This window comes from Heteronotia binoei, chromosome 21, assembly GCF_032191835.1.
Source record: "Heteronotia binoei isolate CCM8104 ecotype False Entrance Well chromosome 21, APGP_CSIRO_Hbin_v1, whole genome shotgun sequence".
NCBI classification, from domain to species: domain Eukaryota; kingdom Metazoa; phylum Chordata; class Lepidosauria; order Squamata; family Gekkonidae; genus Heteronotia; species Heteronotia binoei.
Genome location: NC_083243.1, coordinates 56,139,988 through 56,165,605, shown reverse-complemented (window position 1 = coordinate 56,165,605; position 25,618 = coordinate 56,139,988). Strand labels below are relative to the sequence as shown.

At 44.3% G+C, this 25,618-nt stretch overlaps 1 protein-coding gene across 1 annotated transcript in view; it reads left to right on the top strand.

Moving 5' to 3' along the window:
* The first annotated feature begins 584 nt into the window (after positions 1-584).
* MIPOL1 (mirror-image polydactyly 1) overlaps positions 585-25,618 on the top strand; it is a 339,211-nt gene continuing 314,177 nt past the window's right edge. The window contains exons 1-2 of the mRNA XM_060262096.1: positions 585-795; positions 6,195-6,323. Coding sequence (XP_060118079.1) covers positions 759-795; positions 6,195-6,323 — 166 coding nt within the window. The 5' untranslated portion in view covers positions 585-758. The remainder of the gene's footprint in view (positions 796-6,194; positions 6,324-25,618) is intronic.

Below are 25,618 nucleotides of genomic sequence, written 5' to 3'. Positions count from 1 at the left end.
CTCCCCCCCTCAAAAACTAGGTCACTAGAGTTCATATTTGTCCGAAGGTAATTTGTTAAATCTGTAACTTGTTCATGTATGTAAAGTATCTCTAAATCAACCTATGTTTCAGGCTCTGTGAACTCGGAACATGCGTTTTTAAAAATCACTTTTAAAAAGTGCTAATGTCATTAAAACATCTGGTACACAAAAAGGCATACATTCCCCTCTTACCCAGCTCTTTAATAATTCAGTACATTACCGCCTTTGTCTATTGTCCAGAAAAATCTACCAAATTGATATAGATAGAAAGACAAATTGATAATCCTCAATTTTTGCCAAGCGTTGACTAGTCTCTTCTTGCTTGAACAATAGGTTGTTTTTCCAATGAAAAGGCGCTTTTGTTTTTATCACTAGAGCCCGATCATGACACAGAAAGTTCTGTCGGAGGGCCCCAGCTGAGATTCATCGCAAATTTCAGCATTCTCTGTTCCTTAGAGGCACCTAAGGACAGGCCGGTGCAAATACCACCCGCCCCTCCAGTGTTGCCAAATGTCCCACCCCCTTACTGACCCAAAAGCCCCAGCAGTCTGTGCGGTCAGCCGACGAAATTCTCTGTTCCGCTCAGCTCCGGCGTGCTCCACTAGAGTCTCGGGAGCGCGCACCGGGATTCCCCGCCTCTCGACTCGTTCCGGTCTTGGACTTTTGTTGTGCCCGGCTGAGCAGCAGCGGCTGCTGGCACACGTGCAAGTACGCAGAGCTGTACCCTTCCCTGTTGTATGTTTGGCTTGGCAGGGTACCGGGTGACGCAGACAGGTAAACGGCTGCATTTCCACCAGGGCTGTAGCCAGAATTTGGAAGGTGTGTGTGTGGGGGGGACATTTACATTTTTGGGGGGACACTGATGCCCCGCCCAGTGCCTCAAACAACCTTCCCTCTAGTGGCTCCCTCCCTGCCTGCCTCTCTCTCTTGCCACCGCCCTCCCCCCCACAACCAACTTGCTGGGGCTGGGGGCAGAAGCAGAGCCCAGCCTAGTTAAAGGACCCGTGGATCAGCTGTTTCGCAGGCCCTTTAATTTGTGCAAGGGCTGGGGACTGCTTCTGCTGCTAGCCCATGCACTGTTTTAGTGGCCGGGAAGGGAGGGCTGTAGCGAGCTAACCACCGCCCTCTCTTCCCCACCAGTAAAATACCGTGAGGGCCGGCAGCAGAAGCAGGCCCCTGCACAAGTTATGGGCCCGCGAAACAGCTGATCCAGAGGCCCTTTTAAGTAGCAGGGGGGCTGAAGGCTGCTTCTGCTGCCAGGAGCAGCTCTAGGGCGAAGAAACCCTAGGCAGGCGACCCTCCCCCCAGTGCCCCCAGTCGCCGCACTCCGCTCACCCCCACCCGCTGCCGTAGCATTCCGCTTGTTTGCCCCACTGCAGCCACCCACCACCCCCGCCGCCACACTTTGCTTGCCCGCTGCCACTGTGGCGCTCCCCCACTAACTAGCCCTCCTCCCCCTGCTCGCCGCAACTGCTGCCAGCCCACGCACTGTTTTTGTGTCAGGGAAGGGAAGGAAGGGCTGTGGTGAGCTCACCAGTAAAATAACATGCGGGCCAGCAGCAGAAGCAGCCGACCCCTTCCCCGGTGCCCCCCAGCTGACATGCTCCACTCGCTCGCCCCCCACTGCCACCCCCTGCCACCATGCTCTGCTGGCCCGCCACTGCTGCGGTGCTCCTCCCACTCACTGCCCCTCCTCTCCCCCCTTGCCACGACTGCTGCCAGCCTGTGGCAGGGAAGGGAGGACTGTGGCGAGCTCACCACTGCCCTCTCTTCCTCACCAGTAGAATAACGTGTGGGCCGGCAGCAGAAGCAGGCCCCCATGCGAGTTAAGGGCCCGCAAAACAGCTGATCTACGGGCCCTTTAAGTAGCGGGGGGGGAGTGGCTGTAGGGTGAATAGGTCCTAGGCAGGCAACCCCCCCCCCAGCGCCCCTCAGCCGCCACGCTCTGCTTGTCCCGACTCGCTGCCGTGGTGCTCCGCTTGCTCCCCCCCACCACTACACTCTGCTCGCCCGCCACTACAGCACTCCCCCCGTGACTGCTGCCAGTCTACACGCTGTTTTAGTGGCAGGGAATAGAGGGCTGTGGTGAGCTCACTGCTGCTCTCTCTTCCCCACTAGTAAAATAATGTGTGGTCTGGCATCAGAAGCAGTCCCCAGCCAGTTAAAGGGCCTGCGGATCAGCTGTTTCACGGGCCCTTAACTCGCGCAGGGCTGGGGGCTGCTTCTGTTGCTGGCCTGCGCGTTATTTTACTGGTGGGGAAGAGAGGGCAGTGGTTAGCTCACCACAGCCCTCCCTTCCCTGCCACTAAAACAGCAGAAGGGGCCCCGAGCCCCCTCAAGCTAAAGGGCCTGCGAAACAGCTGATCGGTGGGCTCTTTAACTCAGGCCGGAGGTTGGGACTGTTTATTCCCCCCCCCCCACTCCCCGCTCCAGAAGCGACCTCTCCACTGCCCTGGAGCCATGGCAGAGGCCTCAGGTGCTGGTTGGGGCCCCAGAGTCATGTGCCCCCACAGGCCCACTCATAGCTATGGGCCTGATTTCCATCCAGACAGGGTCACTGGAGGGGCCATTGTCATGCATGGGATGTTACCACTCTTAGTAGCGGCTGGAGGATTATTTGGGACCTGCTTGCTGGTTCTTTGGAGGACAGCATGGAGCAGCTCCTCATGGGATGGTGTTTTACTCTTCAGCGAGGAAGGAAAGAGAACATCGACTTATTCCTGCCACCAGTTTCAATAATAAAAGCAAGCCTATATGACTTTCCTACTGTATGGTGTCTTGTTCCTATGTGGACTTTACTGCCAAAAATTGTGGGGATAGCTTGAAAAGGGGCTTAGACAAGTTCAAGAAAGCCAGGTTTGTCAGTCTATAATGGGTAAATGGAACCTCCATGTTTATAGATTCAGGTGCGTAGCCATGTAAATTTGAGTTCAGTGGCACCTTTTAGACCAATAAAGTTTTAGTCATGGTATAAGCTTTTGTGTAAATTGATGAAGTGTGGGTGCCCATGAAAGCTTATACCTCAAATAAAACTTCATTGGTCTTAAAGGTGCCACTGAACTTGAATTTTGTTCTTCATGTTTATAGGCAGTGTACATTGCACTGCTGGTTGCCAGTAGGTCTGATCCAGCTGTAAAAGGTAAAGGTAATCCCCTGTGCAAGCACCAGTCATTTTTTACTCTGGGGTGATGTCACATCACGTTTTCATGGCAGACTTTTATGGGGTGGTTTGCCATTGCCTTCCCCAGTCATCTACACTTTCCCCCCAGCAAGCTGGGTACTCATTTTACTGACTTCAGAAGGCTGGAAGGCTGAGACAACCTTGAGCCAGCTACCTGAACCCAGCTTCTGCCGGGATTGAACTCAGGTCATAAGCAGAGAGTTCGCTCTACCACTCTGCAGCTATACTTTTCCTCATTTCCTGTCACACTCCTTCCTAATGGGAGTTAGATGGACAAGTTTATGGTGGTTTGGACTACTTTAGAGTAAATTTTCAAGGGCAATGGGTGACATAATTCTGCTACTTTAAACATTTATATACACAAATGTATGGATAAACATATGGAGCAGATGTCCATCAGTGGTTATTAGCCTCAGTGTATTGTTGAAACTCTGTCTGGGGCAGTGATGCTCTGAATTCTTGGTGCTTGGGGGGCAACAGTGGGAAGGTTTCTAGTGTCCTGATCCCACTGATGGACCTCCTGATGGACCTGTTGTTTTTTTTGCCAGTGTGAGAGTGTTGGACTGGATGGGCCATTGGCCTGATCCAACATGGCTTCTCTTATGTTCTTGTTCCTAATTAAAATGGTAAAAGAGAAAAGAATAGTCCCGTGGCACACAGTGGTAAGCTGCAGTACTGCAGTCCAAGCTCTGCTCACAACCTGAGTTTGATCCCGGTGGAAGCTGGGTTCAAGTAGGTAGCCAGCCTATGGTTGATTCAGCCTTCCATCCTTGCTGGAGGTAAAGTGTAAATGACTGGGGAAGGCAATGCCAAACCACCCCGTAAAAAGTCTGCCATGAAAACATTGTGAAAGCAACGTCACCCCAGAGTTGAAAATGGCTGGTGTTTGCACAGGGGATTACCTCTACCTTAAAAGAGAAAATAGAGGGGAAATTCCTCCTCCCTCTTTCCACAAAACACATACTCTTTTTAAGCCCGACAGTGAGGAATGATGTTTGATGGTGTTGATTCAGATGTTACCTTTTTCACATACAAAGAGCCCAATGTGAATTAGTGACTTCTCTTTACCAGTCTCAGTTATTAATAGATTTATCAAAAACAGGCTTAGAGTTGCAAAGATCTGCTTGCAGATATGACAGTGGTCCCCTTCCCTGGCCACTTTGCTCAGTGTCACAGAAATAGGTTCCATATCCATATTAAAAACTAACATTTTAAATGATTGTGAGAACCATTAGGCTATGATAGACTTTACAGGCTGCTGCAAGCATTATTGTGGAGAACCAGATGGCTATTTAATAACTTTCTACATTGCAGTGTTACTGAATCTGCACTAGGGCTACAGTGGTGGGGATGAAGTTAATGTATCAGGCAGCACTTAGTTCCAAAGTAGAGCAACAATTGCCAGTGTTCAGTGTGGTCTAGACTTCAGTGTGGCCTAGACATCCAAGTCAATTACTCATTGTAAAACTAAATGCACTATTTAGAGCCACATGGAAGTTTTTTAAAAACACAATCCTGTTCATTGTAGAATTTGTATATAGCAAAGAATAAATAAAGAAAATTCATTTCATTCTATTGCACCTGGAATAATGATTTTTTAAATATCCATTTTCATGTATTGGGCTTTTGATAATGTGATGACTTTGTTTCTTTTGTTTTTGAGAGCAGGAGACAGGGTACCAGATGGCAGGATTTGCTTTGATCAGATTATTGAAAAAGATCAAAGAACCTCTTGAAAACACCTAAGAGGAATGAAGGAAAGGGTAGGGAAAGGAAGGGGGAAAGAACAGAAACAGGTACTTCTTTCTTTAACCCCCCCCCCCCATATTTTCTCCCATTTCCAGACTGCCAGTTTTATTTGGTCTTTTTCTAGAATAATAAAGTAGCAGACGTTCCATTTTGAAAGTGCTATTAGTATATACTTCTGTGCTCTGGAAGTCTCACTCCAGGTAGTTTATTATGTTGGTCTGTCTGTGAGTGACAGAGGCTGTCCAGACCAGGCAATCCACAGAAAAGATAGGGGTGTCTGTATTCTCTCTAAATGACTTTCCAAATATGCAGGAAATACGGTATGTACTTACAGAGTAATAAAAACAAGTCTCCCCCCCCCCACAATGAAAAATAACCTGAACTGATGTACAGAATGTTGAGAACAGTTAAAGGGTGAGGTGGATGAGATGACAAAATGGGCTTTGAAAGTGTACAGAATATGGAGGGCAGGGAGGATATATTGCACCTGGAATATATTTGCATTATTATTTGTTTTGGTAGAGACGTGTTTCATAATTAAGCAAAATATCCTGTTGCCATGATTTTCAAAGTGATTACTTAAAAACCTGAGGTCAGTGCTATAGACAATGTTAATCCTTGAATCTTCTTCCAGTCCAGTTTCTTCATGCTGGATAAAGTAGTAGGCCTCTTGGCTGAGCTCTGCCACTCTCGGTTGGTGTTTTGCTTTGAAAGTGCAGGAGAAGTGAGAGATTTTCTGGACATTTTTGGATTGAAATGTTTTTCAGTATAGTGTAGTGGCTAGAGAGTTGGACTAGAGACTAGGAGACCCAGGTTTGAATCACCACTCTGCCAGGGGAGTTTGCTGGGTGACCTTGTCCAGTGATATTTCAGTCAAACCTATCTCACAGGGTGGTTGTTAGAATAAAACAGTGGATAAAAGAACAGTGTTGCAAGTCATTTTGTGTGTCTCCAATGGGACACAAAATTCTGCTTAGAAAAATGGATTTTCACGAAAGGCAAACTTCTTTCTCCACATATAGTTCTACAGGAGCCGGTGGAAAAACAAGAACAAAATCAGGAAAAACAAGCACAAGGCCTCTGTAAAATAGGTGTTATACCTATTTTACAAAGGCCTTGTGCTTGTTTTTCCTGTATGCATTTTAAACCATAATGCATGTTCTAATGGGGGGGGGGGGTCCTCATTTTCTTTCCTTCTGTCAAACCAGTATAAGCATGTTCTTTGCTATATCTTGCTTTTTAGCTAACCTCAGGGAGAAATTCTCCCCTCATCCCTTGATTCAAGCTTTCTTGCTAGGAACTCAAGTGAACTACTTTGAATGGAATTATCTCTGTGTTCTTCAGTGTGGCCATCCATCCACCAGTAATTCAGGTAAGGACCAGAAATACCCTGAATGCTGCATGACAAGATAGTGTATTATTTTCTCTCCTGTCTGGATGAATATTTCAGCCATGGGTGTTCTCATATAGAAGACAGGGCTTAATGGGGTTTCTGGGTGCAAATGTTCTAACCCAGTGCAAGGTTGAGAGGTAGTGTCTTTGACCTTTAAGATGTATGATAGTTTAATTGAAATGTGCTGTGATTTGTGGGGAGGGAGAGTAGAAGGGAAACAAAGTGCAGCAGTAATTGTTAGGCCATGCAGTACAATAAATATGTTCTTCTGAAAACTAGGTGTATTGAATTCAACTGCTGGTCTCCCTGAAAAGATCAATTCATTACCTTTAAAGTGGAATATTAACATTAGGCCAAGCCAATAGTTCAATATTTCCTCAGTCTATTCATCTATCTCCATTAGCTAGGAATAATGTGAGAGCAAGATACAAAAATGTACAGTTATAGTATATAATTAACTTACTATATTTGGTATTTTTCCTTTTGGTTAAATCTGGGCTTTCTAGACATTTATGGTTGGAAACCTCTTATTTATCTTAGTGGTACCATTTTATTCTGGATGCTAAGGAAAATGTGTGTATGAAATTAATGTGGTCACTGAGAGTCATATATTTCATTTTGCAGCTGCTTCTCTGTACCATACAAAATGAACACCATAGTTAAAAATGCATAACTCTCAAGTAATCTATTCTTTCACCATCTTGTTATTGCTCAGAAACTGAGGTGCTTAATAGTAGTAATTTAAACACATAATTTGCTGCCTTTCCTAGTGTAAAAGGGCTTGAACCTCTCAAAAATGTTTTCTTGCTATATTTCAAAGCAAAGTTTAGATTTGGAGAGATTTTTCAGGTATACCATTTAAGGTTATTTTTCTTCTTCAGCAGTACTTTGGACCAAATAGAGATGTAAAATAGCATAATCAGTTATGCACTGAAGTTTTACATCCAAAGAATGGGCCTGCATTATAGTCTTTAGTGATATTTTCAAATGTTGTTCTTTTGCATATTAATGTATTTACTGATAACAGTAACTGCTATTTTCAAAGAGAAGCTTAATTTTGCATAAATTCTGCATATCTTGCACTTGTTTGCTTGCTTTGCACAATTTATTCTGCTCCTGTTATGGCGGGGTCGGGGGGAGGTACAGAAAGCTTCTGTAAGTTCTGCTGTTCTGCCCATTTATAAGGCTTCTTCTAATGTTTTCAAGACTATTTCCCATCCTGGTAGGCTGCAGACATTAAAAATGCATTTATTAGTGTGTATGTGCCCAATGCCAATGCATCCATATACCCACTATGCCTCTTCATGCACATTTTAGTTGTCATAATGAAATGTGATGGGTTGTTGGTTTGGTATTTGCATGTGCAATCTTTCACAGGCATAATCAAGTGTTGGGGGCCTTAAGTGCAAGCAAAGAACTAATTTGGACTACTAGTGATTGGATTAGATTACCTCTTTGGCAGCTATAAATTTGTAAATGAGCCTAATACACCGTCCTGTTGTAATCTCTTATGTTCAAAGCTTCCCCTGAGAATGGCTGCTTCCTGTGGTTTTCTGAAATGATGCTTGGTTAATCTGTAACTAGTCTAATAACAGTTGGTTGAGTGGATTGAATTTCTAAAATATCTGTATGCACAAGTTGGGGGAGTGATTTTTGCTTATTCCCCTCATCTGGGGCAGTCATCCAAATTTCCCTAAGCTTTTTCTGAATCCTGTCTAAAATATTCCATGGGAGCAGCATTTCATGGTACATTTTGGGCTGCATTGGGTGGCAGAGAGTTATGCTTCCATGAATGAAAATCCTTCCATCCATGGAAATGTGAGGTGGTATCCAAGTAATGATTTATTAATGAAAATTTAGAATGATCCTTGTCCTCAAGCTCTGCAGTTAAATACTACTTTTAAAATATAAAACATTAACTATTACAGCAGAAACACATCACTGATACTTAGCTTCCTCAGTAAATGCTTATAGATGGAAACTTATTCTGTTGTGATCAAGTTGCCCAATTTGATAGAAAATTCTAAAGATGAAGAGCCATTATTGACAACATTTTTCATACCCTTGTAGGAAATTGCAGTGCAAGTGCTAGGAGTTGATATTGCAAGCTGTAGTGAGTTCTAGGGTAGGGCAGAGAGAGACATGGCCTGCTAAATATATAGAATACAAGCTATTTATTGCTCTATCCAAAATAACAGCTGGGAAATTTATTGGCTGCTGAAGTACTGGTATCATCTGCTTCTGGTATTCCATCCCTACTGGAAAAACAGTCACTTTATTTAAAAATGGTTAAGGTATTTGTATACATTTCCTATTAGATCAAAGCAGCATACATGCAATATTGAAATAACTGAAACATTATAGATAAAAACAAAGTAAAATAACAAATGCCAACTATCTTTCCTCCAAAAGAGAGCCAGGGCTGTATAGTAGTTAGAGCAGGGGGGTCAAACATATAGCCCACAGGCTGCATCTGGCCTGTGCAGGGCTCAAATCTGATCCCAAACAACTTCCTTGCAAACTTGCTTCCTTTTCCAGGGCTGCTGATGACAAGTACAACGTACATTGAGGAAATTATTTTGGCTTATTCTGAAAAGTTTAAAAAAAAAAAAAAGATTGGATTTCTCTGTTCCTATCTGGATTTATTTTTTCCCAAAAGACCCTGATTAGGAATAAGAACACTTGGATTGGCTCTTATATCTTGCAGAGTGGAATGATTTCGGATGCCAAATGGTAATAGCACACATTGGTGAGGAGACAGGAAAACAAGCTCTCAAATCAGTCCAGGAAGTTGTATTGTCTTAAGCTTCATTATCAGTTGCAATTCAGCAGTCTCTCTTTCTAATGTCCCTTTGAAATTCCTTTGTAAAAGAAGAAGAATATGATGATGATATTGGATTAATACCCTACCCTACACTCTGAATCTCAGAGCAGTTTACAATCTCCTTTACCTACCCCCCCCGACACACACACACACAACAGACACCCTGTGAGGTAGGTGGGGCTGAGAGAGCTCTCCCAGAAGCTGCCCTTTGAAGAACAGCTTTGAGATAGCTATAGCTGACCCAAGACCATTCCAGCAGCAGCAAGTGGAGGAGTGGGGAATCAAACCTGGTTCTCCCGGATAAGAATCTGAACACTTAACCACTACACCAAACTGGCTCTCGATTGCACTGGTATTCTTAGGTCAGCAACTGATTGTTGTGGTTTCTAATTGCAGGTTTACGACAATCTATTCTTTGCATCCTGCTGGACTGAATCCTCCTGGATAGAGTTAAGACCTAGGTTTCCTGTTTCATTACCAATGCTGATATCTCTATGTCTGCTATCCTTCTGTATATCACATCTAATCCAATCAAGCCTGCTATTGTCATTCACATGCTATTGCCGTGTGGTATCTGAAATCACCTTTATAAAGTTTATATCTCTGGTACTTTGTGTTACATTTTATGGAGTACATGGCACAGTCCAACAAATGACATTTATGTCAGATCTGTCCCTCCTAACAAATAAGTTTGACACCTCTGGGTTAGAGTGTCTGACTAGGATCTGGAAGAGTCAGTTTCAAATCCCCACTCTGCCATGGAAGCTTTCTGAGTGACTTCGGTCCAGTTGCACACACTCAGCCTAACCTACCTCACAGAATTATTATGAGAATAAAATGGAGGAGAGGAGAATGATGTAAGCTGTCTTGGGGTCCTATTGGGGAGATATGAAGGGAATAAATAAATGAGTCCTGCTCAGAAGCCCAGAAAACAACTTCCTGAAGGCTTGGGATTCCCTGTACATTTTCAAGGAGCTTGTTCCACACAGTGAGAGCCACAACGGATAAGGCCCAAGCTGTGATTGATAGTAGGTGAGCCATCTTGAGTTGAGGAACAGCCAGCAGGTAGCAGACTGCAGAGCAATGTTGGTGCATGAGAACATAAGAGAGAAGATGGTCCTTCACAGTGCGTACAATTGTCACAGGATCTCTCTGTTATAAAGAGAGACTTAATCTAAAAGGAAGGGTTCACAGACTTTACATCATGAAGATGGCAAAATGTTTCAGAAAAAATATTTCTATTTCAGCATTAGTTTTTCTTTCAAATGCAGATGATGATAAGTTATAGAAGATTGCTACTGCAGTCTATGCTTGTTTGTAAGATGTAAGCATCTATATCTTACAGTTTGATGTAGTGCTTAAGTGTGTGGGCTCTTATCTGGGAGAACTGGGTTTGATTCCCCACTCCTCCATTTGCAGCTGCTGGAATGGCCTTGGGTCAGCCACAGCTTTTGCAGAGCTTTCCTTGAAAGGGCAACCTCTGTGAGAGCTCTCTCAGCCCCACCTACCTCACAGGGTGCCTGTTGTGGGGGAGGTAGGTAAAGGAGATTGTAAGCCACTCTGAGATTCAGAATGAAGGGCAGGGTATAAATCCAATATCACAGGGGTGGCCAACGGGAGCTCTCCAGATGTTTTTTTGCCTACAACTCCCATCAGCCCCAGCCAGCATGGCCAATGGCTGGGGCTGATGGGAGCTGTAGGCAAAAAAAACATCTGGAGAGCTACCATAGGCCACCCCTGCAATATCATCATCCATAATCATCATCATCATCTAGCTATCATTAATATTGTGGAATATGGTTGTTAATTTTTAAAAAATCACAATGTTCCATTGCCAGTAATTTTCACCTATAAAAAAGGGGGATTATAAATTTATATTCTTGATTTTTATATACAAAGCAGGTTTTTAAAATTAGCCTACGAGTATTTTAAGTTTCTACATTTGTATGTAACCATATATTAGAGGTGTCAAATCTCTGGCCCATCCAGAACTTTAATCATCCCCGGCTCTTTTCTCCCCCTTTCCCCTCCTGTTCTCACCTTTTGAAGCTCTGAGGCTGCTGAAGTTCCCAGCTCCTTCTTCCTTGTCTTTGTCTGCTTCAGCAGGAAGCTCTTCTGGGCTTGCAAAGCTGCAAAGAAAATGTGGAATGGATTTTCCATTGAGGTTTCTGTGGCCAGATAGATAGTTTATCTGGGCCCAGATACCTTAATGGGAAATCCATTCCATGTTTTCTTTATGACTTTGTCTGTGCTGCAATGTGTTTCAATGGAGTGGAGCTTAGTTTCATTATCCAGCTTTCCTGTGGCCAGCTGAAGCTTCTCGGAGCTGTGTCCTTGCTTTGTCACTGGTGCCTAGTGAGTACTCTAACCTGAGAGCTCAAAGCCAAAGGGGGATATTACACTGGCGAGCCATTGCCAATCTGAGTAGACCTGGGGGAGGGAGAAGCTTACAATGCCCAGCCACTTCATGTTTTCATACACTCACGGTATTATATATTTTTGGTTTCTGCTGTGATTCTTGTACTTTTTCTTAATGTTTTATTTTTTAAATTGCATTGCCAAATCTCACTATTCCCCCACCTTTCCATTTTAAACACAATCCTGCAAGAGCTTTTAAATAAAAAAAAATCTTTACTTGTGTTTGTGTCCTTAATAAAGTTTATATCTCTGCTACCTGGCATTACATTTTATGACACACACGGCCCAGCCTCACAAAGTCCCATTTGTGTCAGATTTGGACCTCCTAACAAATGAGTTCAACATTCCTGTTTATAAAAATGAATGGGGGTCCACACCTATGTTCTTATCAAATGGAAGATATTCTTATTTCATTGTGCTATTTAAAACTAATAAAACTGTATATACTCTATTATTGTTAGAACAAACCAATGGTGATAAAAGGCTAATGGAAGTACTTGAATGTGACTTTGCAGTGGGATGTGAAGGAGTTTTGATATCTATGTTAGGAAAATTTTGTATGCTTCCCTAACATAATTTTCTTGTGCACTTTTTGGTTTCCTGTCTTTGCACTGCTAGTGCATTTCCTCATTAGACTGGGAGCCAATTCACACAATATAGAAAACACAGGTTTGTTCTGGTATTCCATCTTGTGTTGGACATGAGTTGTAGGTTTATTTCTTCGCAGTAGGTCAGACAGCTCCACTAGGATTGTTTCAGGTTGGGAAAATGGTGCCTCTTCTCCATGCCTGATATGGGCCCAGTCCAAGTCAGATGCAACGTATGCAGGAACTGAGAACCTGAAGCTCATGAAAGACACAGGGTGGTAGGTTCTCATAATGATGGAATCTGCACCTGTCAAGCCCAAACTTGACACCATGGTGTTCTGAGACTGAAATCCAGATGTGTCATTTGGCCTCTAAAAAGCCTGATGCAAACAGATTAAAACTGCAGTGATTAAGATGGTGAGAAATGCTAATGGCAAAAATATGTAATCTTTCATTGAAATCTGCCTCCATTCCTGAGGACTGGAAGGTAGCAAATTTCACCCCCATCTTTAAAAAGGGTTCCAGAGGAGATCCGGGTAACTACAGGCCAGTCATTCTGATTTCAATACCGGGAAAGTTGGTAGAAACCATTATCAAGGACAGAATGAGTAGACACATTGATGAACACGAGTTATTGAGGAAGACTCAGCATGGGTTCTGTAAGGGAAGATCTTGCCTCACTAACCTATTACATTTCTTTGAGGGGGTGAACAAACATGTGGACAAAGGAGATCCGATAGATATTGTTTACCTTGACTTCCAGAAAGCTTTTGATAAAGTTCCTCATCAAAGGCTCCTTAGTAAGCTCGAGAGTCATGGAGTAAAAGGACAGGTCCTCTTGTGGATCAAAAACTGGCTAATTAATAGGAAGCAGAGAGAGAGTATAAATGGGCAGTCTTCACAGTGGAGGACGGTAAGCAGTGGAGTGCCGCAGGGCTCAGTACTGGGTCCCATGCTCTTTAACTTGTTCATAAATGATTTGGAGTTGAGAGTAAGCAGTGAAGTGGCCAAGTTTGCGGATGACACTAAATTGTTCAGGGTGGTAAGAACCAGAGAGGACTCCAAAGGGATCTGTTGAGGCTGGGTGAGTGGGTGTCAACGTGGCAGATGAGGTTCAATGTGGCCAAGTGCAAAGTAATGCACATTGGGGCCAAGAATCCCAGCTGCAAATACAAGTTGATGGGGGTGTGAACTGGCAGAGACTGACCAAGAGAGAGATCTTGGGGTCATGGTAGATAACTCACTGAAAATGTCAAGACAGTGTGCGATTGCAATAAATAAGGCCAACGCCATGCTGGGTATTATTAGGAAGGGAATTGAAAACAAATCAGCCAGTATCATAATGCCCCGGTATAAATCGATGGTGCAGTCTCATTTGGAATACTGTGTGCAATTCTGGTCACCACATCTCAAAAAGGATATTATAGCATTGGAAAAAGTGCAGAAAAGGGCAACTATGATTACGGGTTTGGAACACTTTCCCTAGAATGATTAGGGGTTTGGAACACTTTCCCTATGAAGAAAGGTTAAAACGCTTGGGGCTCTTTAGCTTGGAGAAACGTCGACTGCGGGGTGACATGATAGAGGTTTACAAGATTATGCATGGAATGGAGAAGGTAGAGAAAGAAGTACTTTTTTCCCTTTCTCACAATACAAGAACTTGTGGGCATTCAATGAAATTGCTGAGCAGTCGGGTTAGAACAGATAAAAGGAGGTACTTCTTCACCCAAAGGGTGATTAACATGTGGAATTCACTGCCACAGGAGGTGGTGGCAGCTACAAGCATAGCCAGCTTCAAGAGGGGGTTAGATAATATATATATATATATATATATATATATATATATATATATATATATATATATATATATATATATATATATATATATATATATATATATATATATATATATATATATAAATAAATTTTTGGCCACTGTGTGATACAGAGTGTTGGACTGGATGAGCCATTGGCCTGATCCAACATGGCTTCTCTTATGTTCTAATGGCAGGTTTAAGGTGTGATATAAAGGGTTTTTAGTATTTTTATCAGTAAGATCTTATCTGTGCCCCAGATTTCTCCCTGTGGCTTTGGAAGAAGAAGAGTTGGTTTTTATAGTTCACTGTTCTCTACTTTAAGGAGTCTCAAAGTGGCTTACAGTTACTTTTCCCTTCTCCCCACAACTGACATCTTGTGAGGTAGGTGGGGCTGACAGTTCTGTGACTGGTCCAAGGTCACCCAGCAGGCTTCTGTGTACATGTATTTGTTGGGTGGGTGGGTGGGAAGAGAATCTTCAATGTCCCCTTCCTTTGTACTGCAGCTATGATTTACATTGCCGCTCGCCCTAGAACTGCATTTTCAGGAGTCTGTCTCAAAACATTGAACACTTCTTTTTTACACTATTTTAGTTGGAAAGGAGATCTTCATTCCAAAGCAAAACATGAAAAATAGTGGGGAAAGTTCTATTCAGTTTCTGTAGTATTTGTTGCCACTAGATGGAGCTCTGTGCCAACAGTGGATGTCTTACCAGAGGTCATGTGTTTGAAGTATACCCATCAGAATCTAATGTTCTTGTAATAAACATTTTTAGGAGCAGAGTGTGAGAATATAGCTGGACCAAGTTAGAATGTTTCGGAAGAATTATATGGAGGGAATATGAGCTGAATAGAGTGTGTTCATAAACACTGGTTAACCTATGTATGTTAGCTTAAACATTTATGGATTGGAGCCCACTTCATCAGAAGCAAGTGAGCTCTAGCCCATAATAGCTTATAGTTTAATAAATCTGCTAGGCTACACCACTGAAATACACACAGAGAAAAGTTTGTAAATATAAAAAAATCCTTCAGAGAAACTAGCATTCACTGATTCAGTTTTGGTCTGTTTTTATGCTGGGTTGGGTTTTAAATACTGGATATTCCCACGGACGCATGAAGCTGTGTTACACTGAATCAAACCGTTGGGCAGACAAAGTCAGTATTGTCTACTCAGACTGGAAGTGGCTCTGCAGGGTCTCAGGCAGAGGTCTTTCATAGCACCTACTCCCAGATTTTTTTTAACTGGAGATGCCACAGATCGAAGCTGCAACTTTTTGCATGCTGAACAGATGCTCTACCACTAAGCCACAGTCCTTCCCCATTTTATTAATATCTTTTAACATTTTGTTTTTTTATTATTTTATATTTTGTAAGTCATCTCAGGCATGTTAGGGCGTATTAGGCATGAGAGGTTGTATAATTTTTTTCTAAATAAATGTCATGGTTAGTTCAGAAGGAATGTCTTCTAACTGTTGGTTTTTAAATGTCATTGCTAATGTCCAATGTGATGCCTTTAATATGAGACTTGAGTAATCCATTTCTAATACAAAAAAAAAAACCCTTACAAATCCTTGGTGACCTAGATTTGACTAGCACCATTATAGTATAATTATGCTGCTGAGCAATATCTGATACCACAGAAGAAAGGTGTAAAGTTTGTTTTCAAAGGTTGTGCATTTGGTTGAGTCATGTCATTGTGCGACACGCAGAACAGGACCCTGCACAAGTCTTCAGTGATATTTATGCAAGTATAAATTAACACATTCAGGCTTCAAGGAACAGTGTTAAATTAAGGCAGGGAGAGGTAATGTTTTGACATTTGTCAAAGTGATTGAACAAAACAACTTAGGATTCTACTGAAATCATACCTTTTCCCTTGTTCGGTTCGTTCTTTGATGGATGAAATGTATTTGAGCTGCTTATTTATTGGTTTGTAGAGATTAGCCATATGGGATTGTTTTTCCCTCTACATTTTGAATGCCATGGTATTATACAACTATTGTGCAACTATTTAATTGGCAAATTATAAGGGTAATGAAAAATAAATGGGAGAAGAGCTGCTGCCTAAGCTAATGCATAACAATAAAGAAAAGCTGTGTTTATTTGTATGTGTGTTTCATGTTTGAGGCTTAAGTGATACAACAGAAAATAAGTTGGTAAAAGTGTTAAAACGTACGGCTTCAGATGTGTGAGATAGCCATAGTTGAATATTCTCCCTTGAGAACATGTTTGAGGGCAGGGCTTTTTTTGAGCAGCAACACACAGGAACGCCGTTCCAGCTGGCTTGGCATCAGGGGATGTGGCCTAATATACAAATGAATTCCTGCTGGAATGGTGACATCAAGGAGGAGTGGCCTAATATGCAAATGAGTTCCTGCTGGGCTTTTTCTACCCAAAAAGCCCTGTTTGAGGGTATAGAGAGCTAGCATATGTGGGAGAAAGCTAAGCCAGAATTGTTTGCCTTGACAAGAAGTTCCTTTGGAAAACTTTTTAAAACAACAAAAAAATGGCGGAACATTAAGTCATTCATTCCCACATATGAAGTTGTGCAGCCCAAGAATGCTTTTACCACCTGTTCTATTTTTATGTTGTTCTTAATTAAATTTCATAGATTGCTCTTCCCCAAAGGGCTCAGTGTGGTGCACAACAAGTTTAAATACACAGGATAATTGATTTCAATTTACAATAAAAACAACAGAACTTTAAAATGACATAAAATTGTGCTTTTCTCCCTCCCAAGGGTGGATCAGAGACTGGTCATTGAGAAGGCCATATTGAAAGCCATTGCTATCCTCAGCCATAGGCATGGTAGTTTAGACCTAAAAGAGATTTACACATATAGCAGAATGAGGTAGGGAATCAGAGTGTACATTCGGTGTTACCCAAGCTGAAAAAGTAGCCGGAAAATAACTTATCAGTATTTATCAGCTGTTGTTTTTTTTCAGCTGGATGTAGAAGGGGATGTATTTTCAACTGTCAATCATGGCCAATCCCAGATAACCCCAAAAACATTTGGGATAATGCAGGAAAACAGGATAGCTGCAGTTAAATGGCATTTAAAGAGAGTGCCCTGCCTTTAAACACCATTATGGGTGAAGCTGCAGCTTCACAAACACGTTTAAAGGGACCGCAACATCTTTAAATGCTTTTGGCTCCATTATAGCCTATGGGAACCATTATAGTCAGGGCTCCCCATAGGCTATAATGGGGAATCTACCTGGGAATATCTGGGACTTTGGGGGGGGGTCTGTTTTTTGAGGTAGATGCACCAAAAATTCCCCAAGTTTCAAAAAGGTTGGGCCAGAGGGTCCAATTCTACAGCCCCACCCCCCAAAAGATCCCCCATCCTCTGTTATTCCCAATGGAGGGGGGGACCAGCAAAAAAGCAGGGACTGATGTCAAACCAGAAATTACCTGCAGTAGATTTTGAGTCCACAGAGTATCTGCAGTAGAAACTGAAGGGGGGGATTTTTGCAGAATCAGTGCCAGCTCAGGAAATCCAAGCCGGGGGAGGGGGCAGGGTTAGCAAGCCAGTGCATGCACAGAGTACCCAGCAGAACCAGTGCTTATACCCAACAGAACCAATGCCACTGAGGGAGGGGGCTCTTGGTAGTTGGTGATTTGATCCTTTGGCATGTAGATAGATGGCTTGCGAACCCACGTAATGACTGCATGGTGACTTGCCTGCCTGGTGTATTGTTTAGATAGGCTGGTGGACAGTGCTTGGGAGGAGCCAGTGGTCATGGTACATGTTGGCACCAAAAATGTGGGGAAATGTAGTTGTGTGATCCTGGAGGAAAAAAATTAGGCTGCTGGGCAGGAGATTCAAGTACAGGACCTCTAAGGTAGCCTTCTCAGAATTACTGTCTGTTCCATGCACAGGGCCAGCTAGGGCTAAGCAGGCACAAATTAGGACTCTCGATGTGTGGATGAGATGATGGTGTGGAAAGGAAGGGTTTAAGATTGTTAGGCAGTGGGATTTTTTTTTTGAACAAGCAGGATCTGTACAAAAGAGATGGTCTCCATTTGTCCCAAGAAGGAACCATGCTGGTGCTTAAAATTTAAAAAATGGCAGAGCGGTGTTTAAACTAAATCTTGGGAGGAAACGAAAAGGAGATGAAATTTTTGGGATGGCTCATCTCTAAGAGATGAAGGGGTAGGTGTTACTATTATAAAGGGAAATGAATTAGGATTGGCCACTGAGAGGGTGACAAACAACATTGACTGCCTGGCAAGGTCTAGAGCTGGAGTGTCAAACTCATGAAGGCAGGATCTGACATAAATGGGACTTCGTGAGGCCAGGCCATGTGTGTTATAAAAAGGAAGTTTGGGCAGCAGAAATATAAACTTTACAAATGACACAGACAAACACAACAAAAGATTTTTATTTTTTTTATCATTTGGAGAAGGCTACCCCTTTCAGTGGCTTGGATGGGAAGAGGGGGTTTCACTGCACTTAAATAAACAGACTGGAGAGCCAACAGTGCAGCACAGGGCTGATAAACTTGTGCTGCCTGGAGTGGGGAGCAAATCCTTTCCGCAGTCCACTCTCATGATCAGTGCACTGAACCTAGCACCCAGGAGAAAACATGAAATGCCTGGACATTATGAGCTCCCCCCTCCCCCCATTGAAGTGGCTGTCAGAGTCTCAGGCTGAAGTTTTTCTCATAAGCCACAGTCTGGTCCTTTGGAGATGCCAGGGAAAGAACCTGGAACTGTCTGCATGCCAAGCAGAAGCTCTTCAACTGAGCCACAACTTCTCTCCCCCAATCTAACAATCCCAACAAAGAAACCTAAACAAACACACCCCACTGTAGCAAGGCAAGGGGGAGAATTACAACTGATCAGCAAACAATAGCAATTGCTTCCCCTGGAGGAAATATCAGCATGGGATGAAGGAATTAACAGCACCACATCCCCACTGAGCTCCCACTTCCCTACTGAGGACTGATGTTTAAAGGAAATATTTAAAGGTGGTGCAGATTAAGCAGGGAATGGAAGGTGTAGATAGGAGCAGGTGGGCAGTAGGGAGGGTAGGGTCTGAGTGCTCATTTGTTCCAAATATATCTTCACTTTCCCCCCTCCTCTTGAGAAGGAGGGAAGCTGCTCCATGCAAACCAAGGAAATCAGCCAAAAAGGAGGAAGAGGTGGAGGTGGGATAGCATGGAGAGATGGGTAATCAAGCAAGCTGGTGTAAATCCAAAGACTTTTGCGAAGGGGAAGAAGATGAGCAGCTTCAGCAGCCCAGGGCTGCCTGTGCAACTGAGGCAAGCCGGCACTTTCATAACTTCCTCTGTATTACAGTTCGGGTTCCACCAGCCTATCTGTTTGCTGGTATGGTTAAATTTTTATTGCTGCAGCCATGGGGGAGATGATGACCCAAGGAAGGAGGGAGGGAAGGAAAGGGGGGGGTGGAATGTATGCCTGGTTAGCGAGGAAAGAGACATAGGTGAGGGAAGGGAGTTGTTGGCACATGCAAGCTGCTTCTTTTCTAGAAGAGGGTATAGTGTTCACACACACACACAGAGTGAGAGAGGAAACACCACCTTCCCCAGCACGCGCAACCTTTACAGCTGCTTCAGACAAGATGGAAAAAGAAATGTTTGCAACCAGAAGCAGAATAGCAGAGTCATTCTCTCTCTCCCCCCTCCCTAAATGTGTGAAAGAGACAAGTGTCTGCAGACAGTCCTAGAGCCCTGGGAGTGTATGATATCTCTACAAGCTGGGATCTCCGTCCCTAGCAAAAAAGATAAATAACTGGAGTGCAAAGCTGTATGGAAAGACCCATCTTTTGCTCCTCCAGACACCTTTCTCTCTACTCCTGGGACTCAGTAATAGCATTTTTGCTCTGCAGACAAAAGCCTGCTTGCAAGAGGCATGGCTCCTTCATCCTCAACAGCATTGTTGCCTCCTTATTCTCCCTTTCACCTTCCAGGGACCAGCTTAGGGTCCACCAAGCTTCCTCTCCCCTCTCTCTTCCTCTCCCCTGCCATGCTGACCCTGAGCTCCATCCATAGTCAGCCCTTCCATTGGCAAATTAGACATTTGCTTAGGGCACCGGGCTGGGGGGTGCCAAATTGGGCGCTCGCCCCCCAGTGCCCTAGGCAAATGCCTTGCCGGGTTGAGCAGTGGCCAGCTACACTTCTCTTCTGATCAGAAGGGAGATGAAGCAAAGCCAGCCAGCCAATGTGCAACTGCTGGCTTTGCTCCACCTCCCTTGGGAAGCAGAGCAAAGCCAACAGTTGTGCTCCACCTCCCTTCTGATTGGAAGGGAAGCAGGGCAAAGCCAGCAGTTGTGCACCGGCTGGCAGGTGCACAACTGCTGGCTTCACTCCAACTCCCTTCCTGGGTGCTTTCCCCACCCTTCCTTGCTGTGCGGGTGGTGGGGCACAGCCCCACAGGGCAGCACCTCAGAGCAGGGCAGCAGAAGGCAGAGAGTCTGCCTGGGGTGCTACACGCCCTAGGGCCAGCCCTGGCTCCAGCAACATGAAGTGCCACCAAACCTGCAGGAATGGAAAGGCAACCAACTGAAGCATGAGGGCAGAGAGTGGAAACTGAGTCCAACACAGCTGCTCACCTTTTAGGTTTGTCATTCTCATAAGAACATAAGAGAAGCCATGTTGGATCAGGCCAACGGCCCATCTAGTCCAACACTCTGTGTCACACAGTGGCAAAAAATTTTATATACACACATACACTGTGGCTAATAGCCACTGATGGACCTGTGCTCCATATTTTTATCTAAACCCCTCTTGAAGGTGGCTATACTTGTGGCCGCCACCACCTCCTGTGGCAGTGAATTCCACATGTTAATCACCCTTTGGGTGAAGAAGTACTTCCTTTTATCCGTTTTAACCTTTCTGCTCAGCAATTTTATCGAATGCCCACGAGTTCTTGTATTGTGAGAAAGGGAGAAAAGTACTTCTTTCTCTACTTTCTCCATCCCATGCATTATCTTGTAAACCTCTATCATGTCACCCCGCAGTCTACGTTTCTCCAAGCTAAAGAGTCCCAAGCGTTTCAACCTTTCTTCATAGGAAAAGTGCTCCAGCCCTTTAATCATTCTAGTTGCCCTTCTCTGGACTTTCTCCAATGCTATAATATCCTTTTTGAGGTGCGGCGACCAGAACTGCACACAGTACTCCAAATGAGACCGCACCATCGATTTATACAGGGGCATTATGATACTGGCTGATTTGTTTTCAATTCCCTTCCTAATAATTCCCAGCATGGCGTTGGCCTTTTTTATTGCAGACGCACACTGTCTTGACATTTTCAGTGAGTTATCTACCACGACCCCAAGATCTCTCTCTTGGTCAGTCTCTGCCAGTTCACACCCCATCAACTTATATTTGTAGCTGGGATTCTTGGCCCCAATGTGCATTACTTTGCACTTGGCCACATTGAACCGCATCTGCCACGTTGACGCCCACTCACCCAGCCTCAACAGATCCCTTTGGAGTTCCTCACAATCCTCTCTGGTTCTCACCACCCTGAACAATTTAGTGTCATCCGCAAACTTGGCCACTTCACTGCTCACTCCCAACTCTAAATCATTTATGAACAAGTTAAAGAGCATGGGACCCAGTACCGAGCCCTGCGGCACCCCACTGCTTACCGTCCTCCACTGCGAAGACTGCCCATTTATACTGACTCTCTGCTTCCTATTACTAAGCCAGTTTTTGATCCACAAGAGGACCTGTCCTTTTACTCCATGACTCTCAAGTTTTCTAAGGAGCCTTTGATGAGGAACTTTATCAAAAGCTTTCTGGAAGTCAAGGTAAACAACATCTATCGGGTCGCCTTTGTCCACATGTTTGTTCACCCCCTCAAAGAAATGTAACAGGTTAGTGAGGCAAGATCTTCCCTTGCAGAACCCATGCTGAGTCTTCCTCAATAACCCGTGTTCATCAATGTGCCTACTCATTCTGTCCTTGATAATGGTTTCTACCAACTTTCCCGGTATTGAAGTCAGACTGACTGGCCTGTAATTTCCCGGATCTCCTCTGGAACCCTTTTTAAAGATGGGGGTGACATTTGCTACCTTCCAGTCCTCAGGAACGGAGGCAGATTTCAATGAAAGATTACAGATTTTTGTTAGAAGATCCACAAGTTCAACTTTGAGTTCTTTCAGAACTCTCGGATGTATGCCATCCGGACCCGGTGACTTATTAGTTTTTAATTTGTCTATCAGTTGTAGGACCTCCTCTTTTGTCACCACAATCTGACTCAGGTCTTTCAACACCCCTTCCAAAATTAGTGGTTCTGGGGCGGGCAAAAAGTTCTCGTCTTCCACAGTGAAGATGGAGGCAAAAAATTCATTTAGCTTCTCAGCCATTTCCCTATCCTCCTTCAGTAATCCTTTCACCCCATGGTCATCCAAGGGCCCCACTGCCTCCCTGGCTGGTTTCCTACTTCTAATATATTTGAAGAAATTTTTATTGTTGGTCTTTATGTTTTTTGCAATATGCTCCTCATAGTCCCTTTTTGCCTGTCTGATCACAGTCTTGCATTTGATTTGCCACAGCCTGTGTTCCCTTTTACTAATCTCACTTGGACTGGTTTTCCACCGCTTAAAGGAGTCCTTCTTACCTTTTACAGCTTCCATTACTTTATTTGTTAACCACGCAGGCCTTTTCTTATGCCTGTTTGTGCCTTTCCTAACTTGTGGTATGTATTTTATCTGAGCTTCTAGGATTATAGTTTTAAATAGCGTCCAAGCTTCCCCAAGGGTTTTGACCGTATGTACCTTTCCTTTCAGTTTCCTCCTCACATGCCTCCTCATCTCAGTGTATTTACTCCTTTTAAAGTTAAACGTGGTTGTGGCGGTCTTTTTGGACAACTCCCTATTTATACAAACGGTGAAATCAATAACATTATGGTCACTGCTCCCAAGCGGCGCAATCACTTTTACATCTCTCACCAAGTCTTGGGCATTACTTAGGACCAAATCCAGGATCACCCCACCCCTGGTAGGTTCTGAGACCATCTGCTCCATAGCACAGTCATTGAGAGCATCAAGAAACTCAATCTCTTTCTCTCGACCAGAACACATATTGACCCAATCAATCTGCGGGTAGTTAAAATCACCTATTACGACACAGTTTTTACGTTTAGCCGCTATCTTTAAGCCTTCCATCATATTATAATCGTCCTCTCTCTTTTGATTTGGTGGGTGATAACAAACTCCCATAGTTAAATTTCCTTTTGGGCCCTCTATTTCAACCCAAAGCATTTCTAGAAGGGAATCTAATTCTCTGACCTCAGTCTTACTGGACTGTATATCCTCTCTGACATACAGAGCCACCCCACCTCCAACCCTTCCCTCCCTATCCTTCCGATATAGCTTATATCCAGGAATCACCGTGTCCCACTGATTCTCCTCATTCCACCAAGTTTCTGAAATTCCCACAATGTCTATGTTTTCTCCCAACACTAAACATTCCAATTCACCAATTTTACTTCGAACACTTCTAGCATTTGCATACAAACATCTATAATTTCCCAGGCGAGCTAGGCCCGCAACCTTCCTCCTGCCACCTCGAGACTCTGGCAGACAGTCCATATTGTTTGTCGCCTTCACAGTGGACAACTCTGGTCTGTTACCCGGTAGAAAAATAGCAGCTAACCCTTCATCTCTTTGAGACGAGTCCTCCCGAACCAGAGACATTTCATCTCCTGTCGGCTTTCCCCCAAGATTTAGTTTAAAAACTGCTCTGCCACCTTTTTGATTTTAAGCGCCAGCAGCCTGGTTCCATCCGGGGACAAGTGGAGACCATCTCTTTTGTACAGCTCCCGCTTGTTCCAGAAAGCATCCCAGTGCCTAACAAACTTAAACCCTTCCTCCTTACACCATCGTCTCATCCACACATTGAGACTTCTAATTTGTGCCTGTCTCTCCTGCCCTGCACGTGGAACAGGTAGCACTTCAGAGAAGGCTACCTTGGAGGTCCTGGCGTTAAGTCTCCCACCTAGCAGCCTAAATTTTTCCTCCAGGACCTCACGACTGCATTTCCCCACATCGTTGGTGCCAACATGCACCACGACCACAGGCTCCTCCCCAGCACTGTCTATTAGTCTATCTACTACACGTGTAATGTCCGCTACCTTCGCACCAGGCAGGCAAGTCACCATACGGTCAGTACGCGGTTTTGCCACCCAGCTGTCTACTTGCCTAAGGATCGAATCACCAACTACCAAAACCCCCCCTCTCCCCCTGCTCAGGGATGGTTCCTTGGCGCGAAAGGATTCCTGCTCACCAACCGAAGAAGAGGTCCCTTCTGAGGGCGCATTCCCCTTGTCCTCAGCACGGTGCCCTGTTCCCTCTCGACCCTCTCGCTCTCTGACAGCAACGGGGCTGCTACGTTCAGAGCGGGGCTCATCTAATACGCCCCCGAGAGTCTTCCCCAAGTGCCTAACTGAGCGTCTCTGCTTCTCCAGGGCAGTCACCTCGGCCTCAAGGGTACAAACTCGTTCCCTGAGGACCAGGAGCTCCTTGCATCGAGCACACACCCAAGACTTCTGTCCTTTGGGCAGATAGTCATACATGTGACACTCAGTGCAAAACACTGGAAAGCCCCCAACCCCCTGCTGGCATTCTATCTTCATGATATATATATATTAAAATATACAGTCCTCTTTAAATGCTGTTTGTTTAAGTGGCTCCCCTTCTGGAGGGTTGACTTACCTTACCTCAACTTACCTTATTGGGAACTTACCTTATTTGGAGAACAAGGAAATCAGGGATCTGGGTTCCTGGCCCTTAGAGAGCCCCTAGGCGAAGAGCCACAGGCCAAGAGCCCTTTAGCTCTCGCCTTTGGCAAGGCGCAGCTTAAAATGCAAAGAGGGTGGAGTAGAGGCACTCCTCAGCAATCAGCAGCAATCACTCTTAATCTCTTTCACCCTTAGGCCAGTCAACCAAACAAAGAGCAGTCAACCAAACAAAGAGCAGTTCCCCAGCTATCACACCTTAGAATTTTAGGCAGCCCCACAAACCTTAGAATGAAGTCCTTAGAATGAAGTCCTTCAAAACTCAGAAATTCTCAGCAATTTCTCCAGCTGTCTCAGCTATCAGAGCTGCTCTGCTCCTCTGTGAGACCTCTGTGACCTCTCGTTTGTGCCATTCTTGCCGCTCATCCCTCCTGCAGCTCCAAATAACAACGGGGGTGGGATGGGATCTGTGTGGGAAGGAGTGGCTTTTGGCCCCATCCATTTCAAGAGGGGAGGGCAGAAGAGATCAAGTGCAGGCTCCACTTGGCAGCTGAAATGATGGTTCCCTCCATCACTCTCTCCACCCCTCCCTCCCCACTTGCTCAGGGGCCATATTAGAAACTTTGGCACGATGGTTCTGGCCCACGGACTATACATTTGACACCTCTGGTCTAGAGGCCACACAGGATAAAGGTTGCAGGCCTAATGTTTCTGGAAGATTAAAGATGTTTATATACAAATGCTAGAAGTGTCCGAGGTAACATGGAAGAGCTGGAATGTTTACTGTCAGAGGAGAACATAGACACTGTGGGCATTTCAGAAATTTGGTAGGATGAGAATAATCAGTGGGATATAGTGATTCCTTGATATAATTATAAGTTATACTAGAAGGATGGGACAAGAAGGATCAGAGGTGGA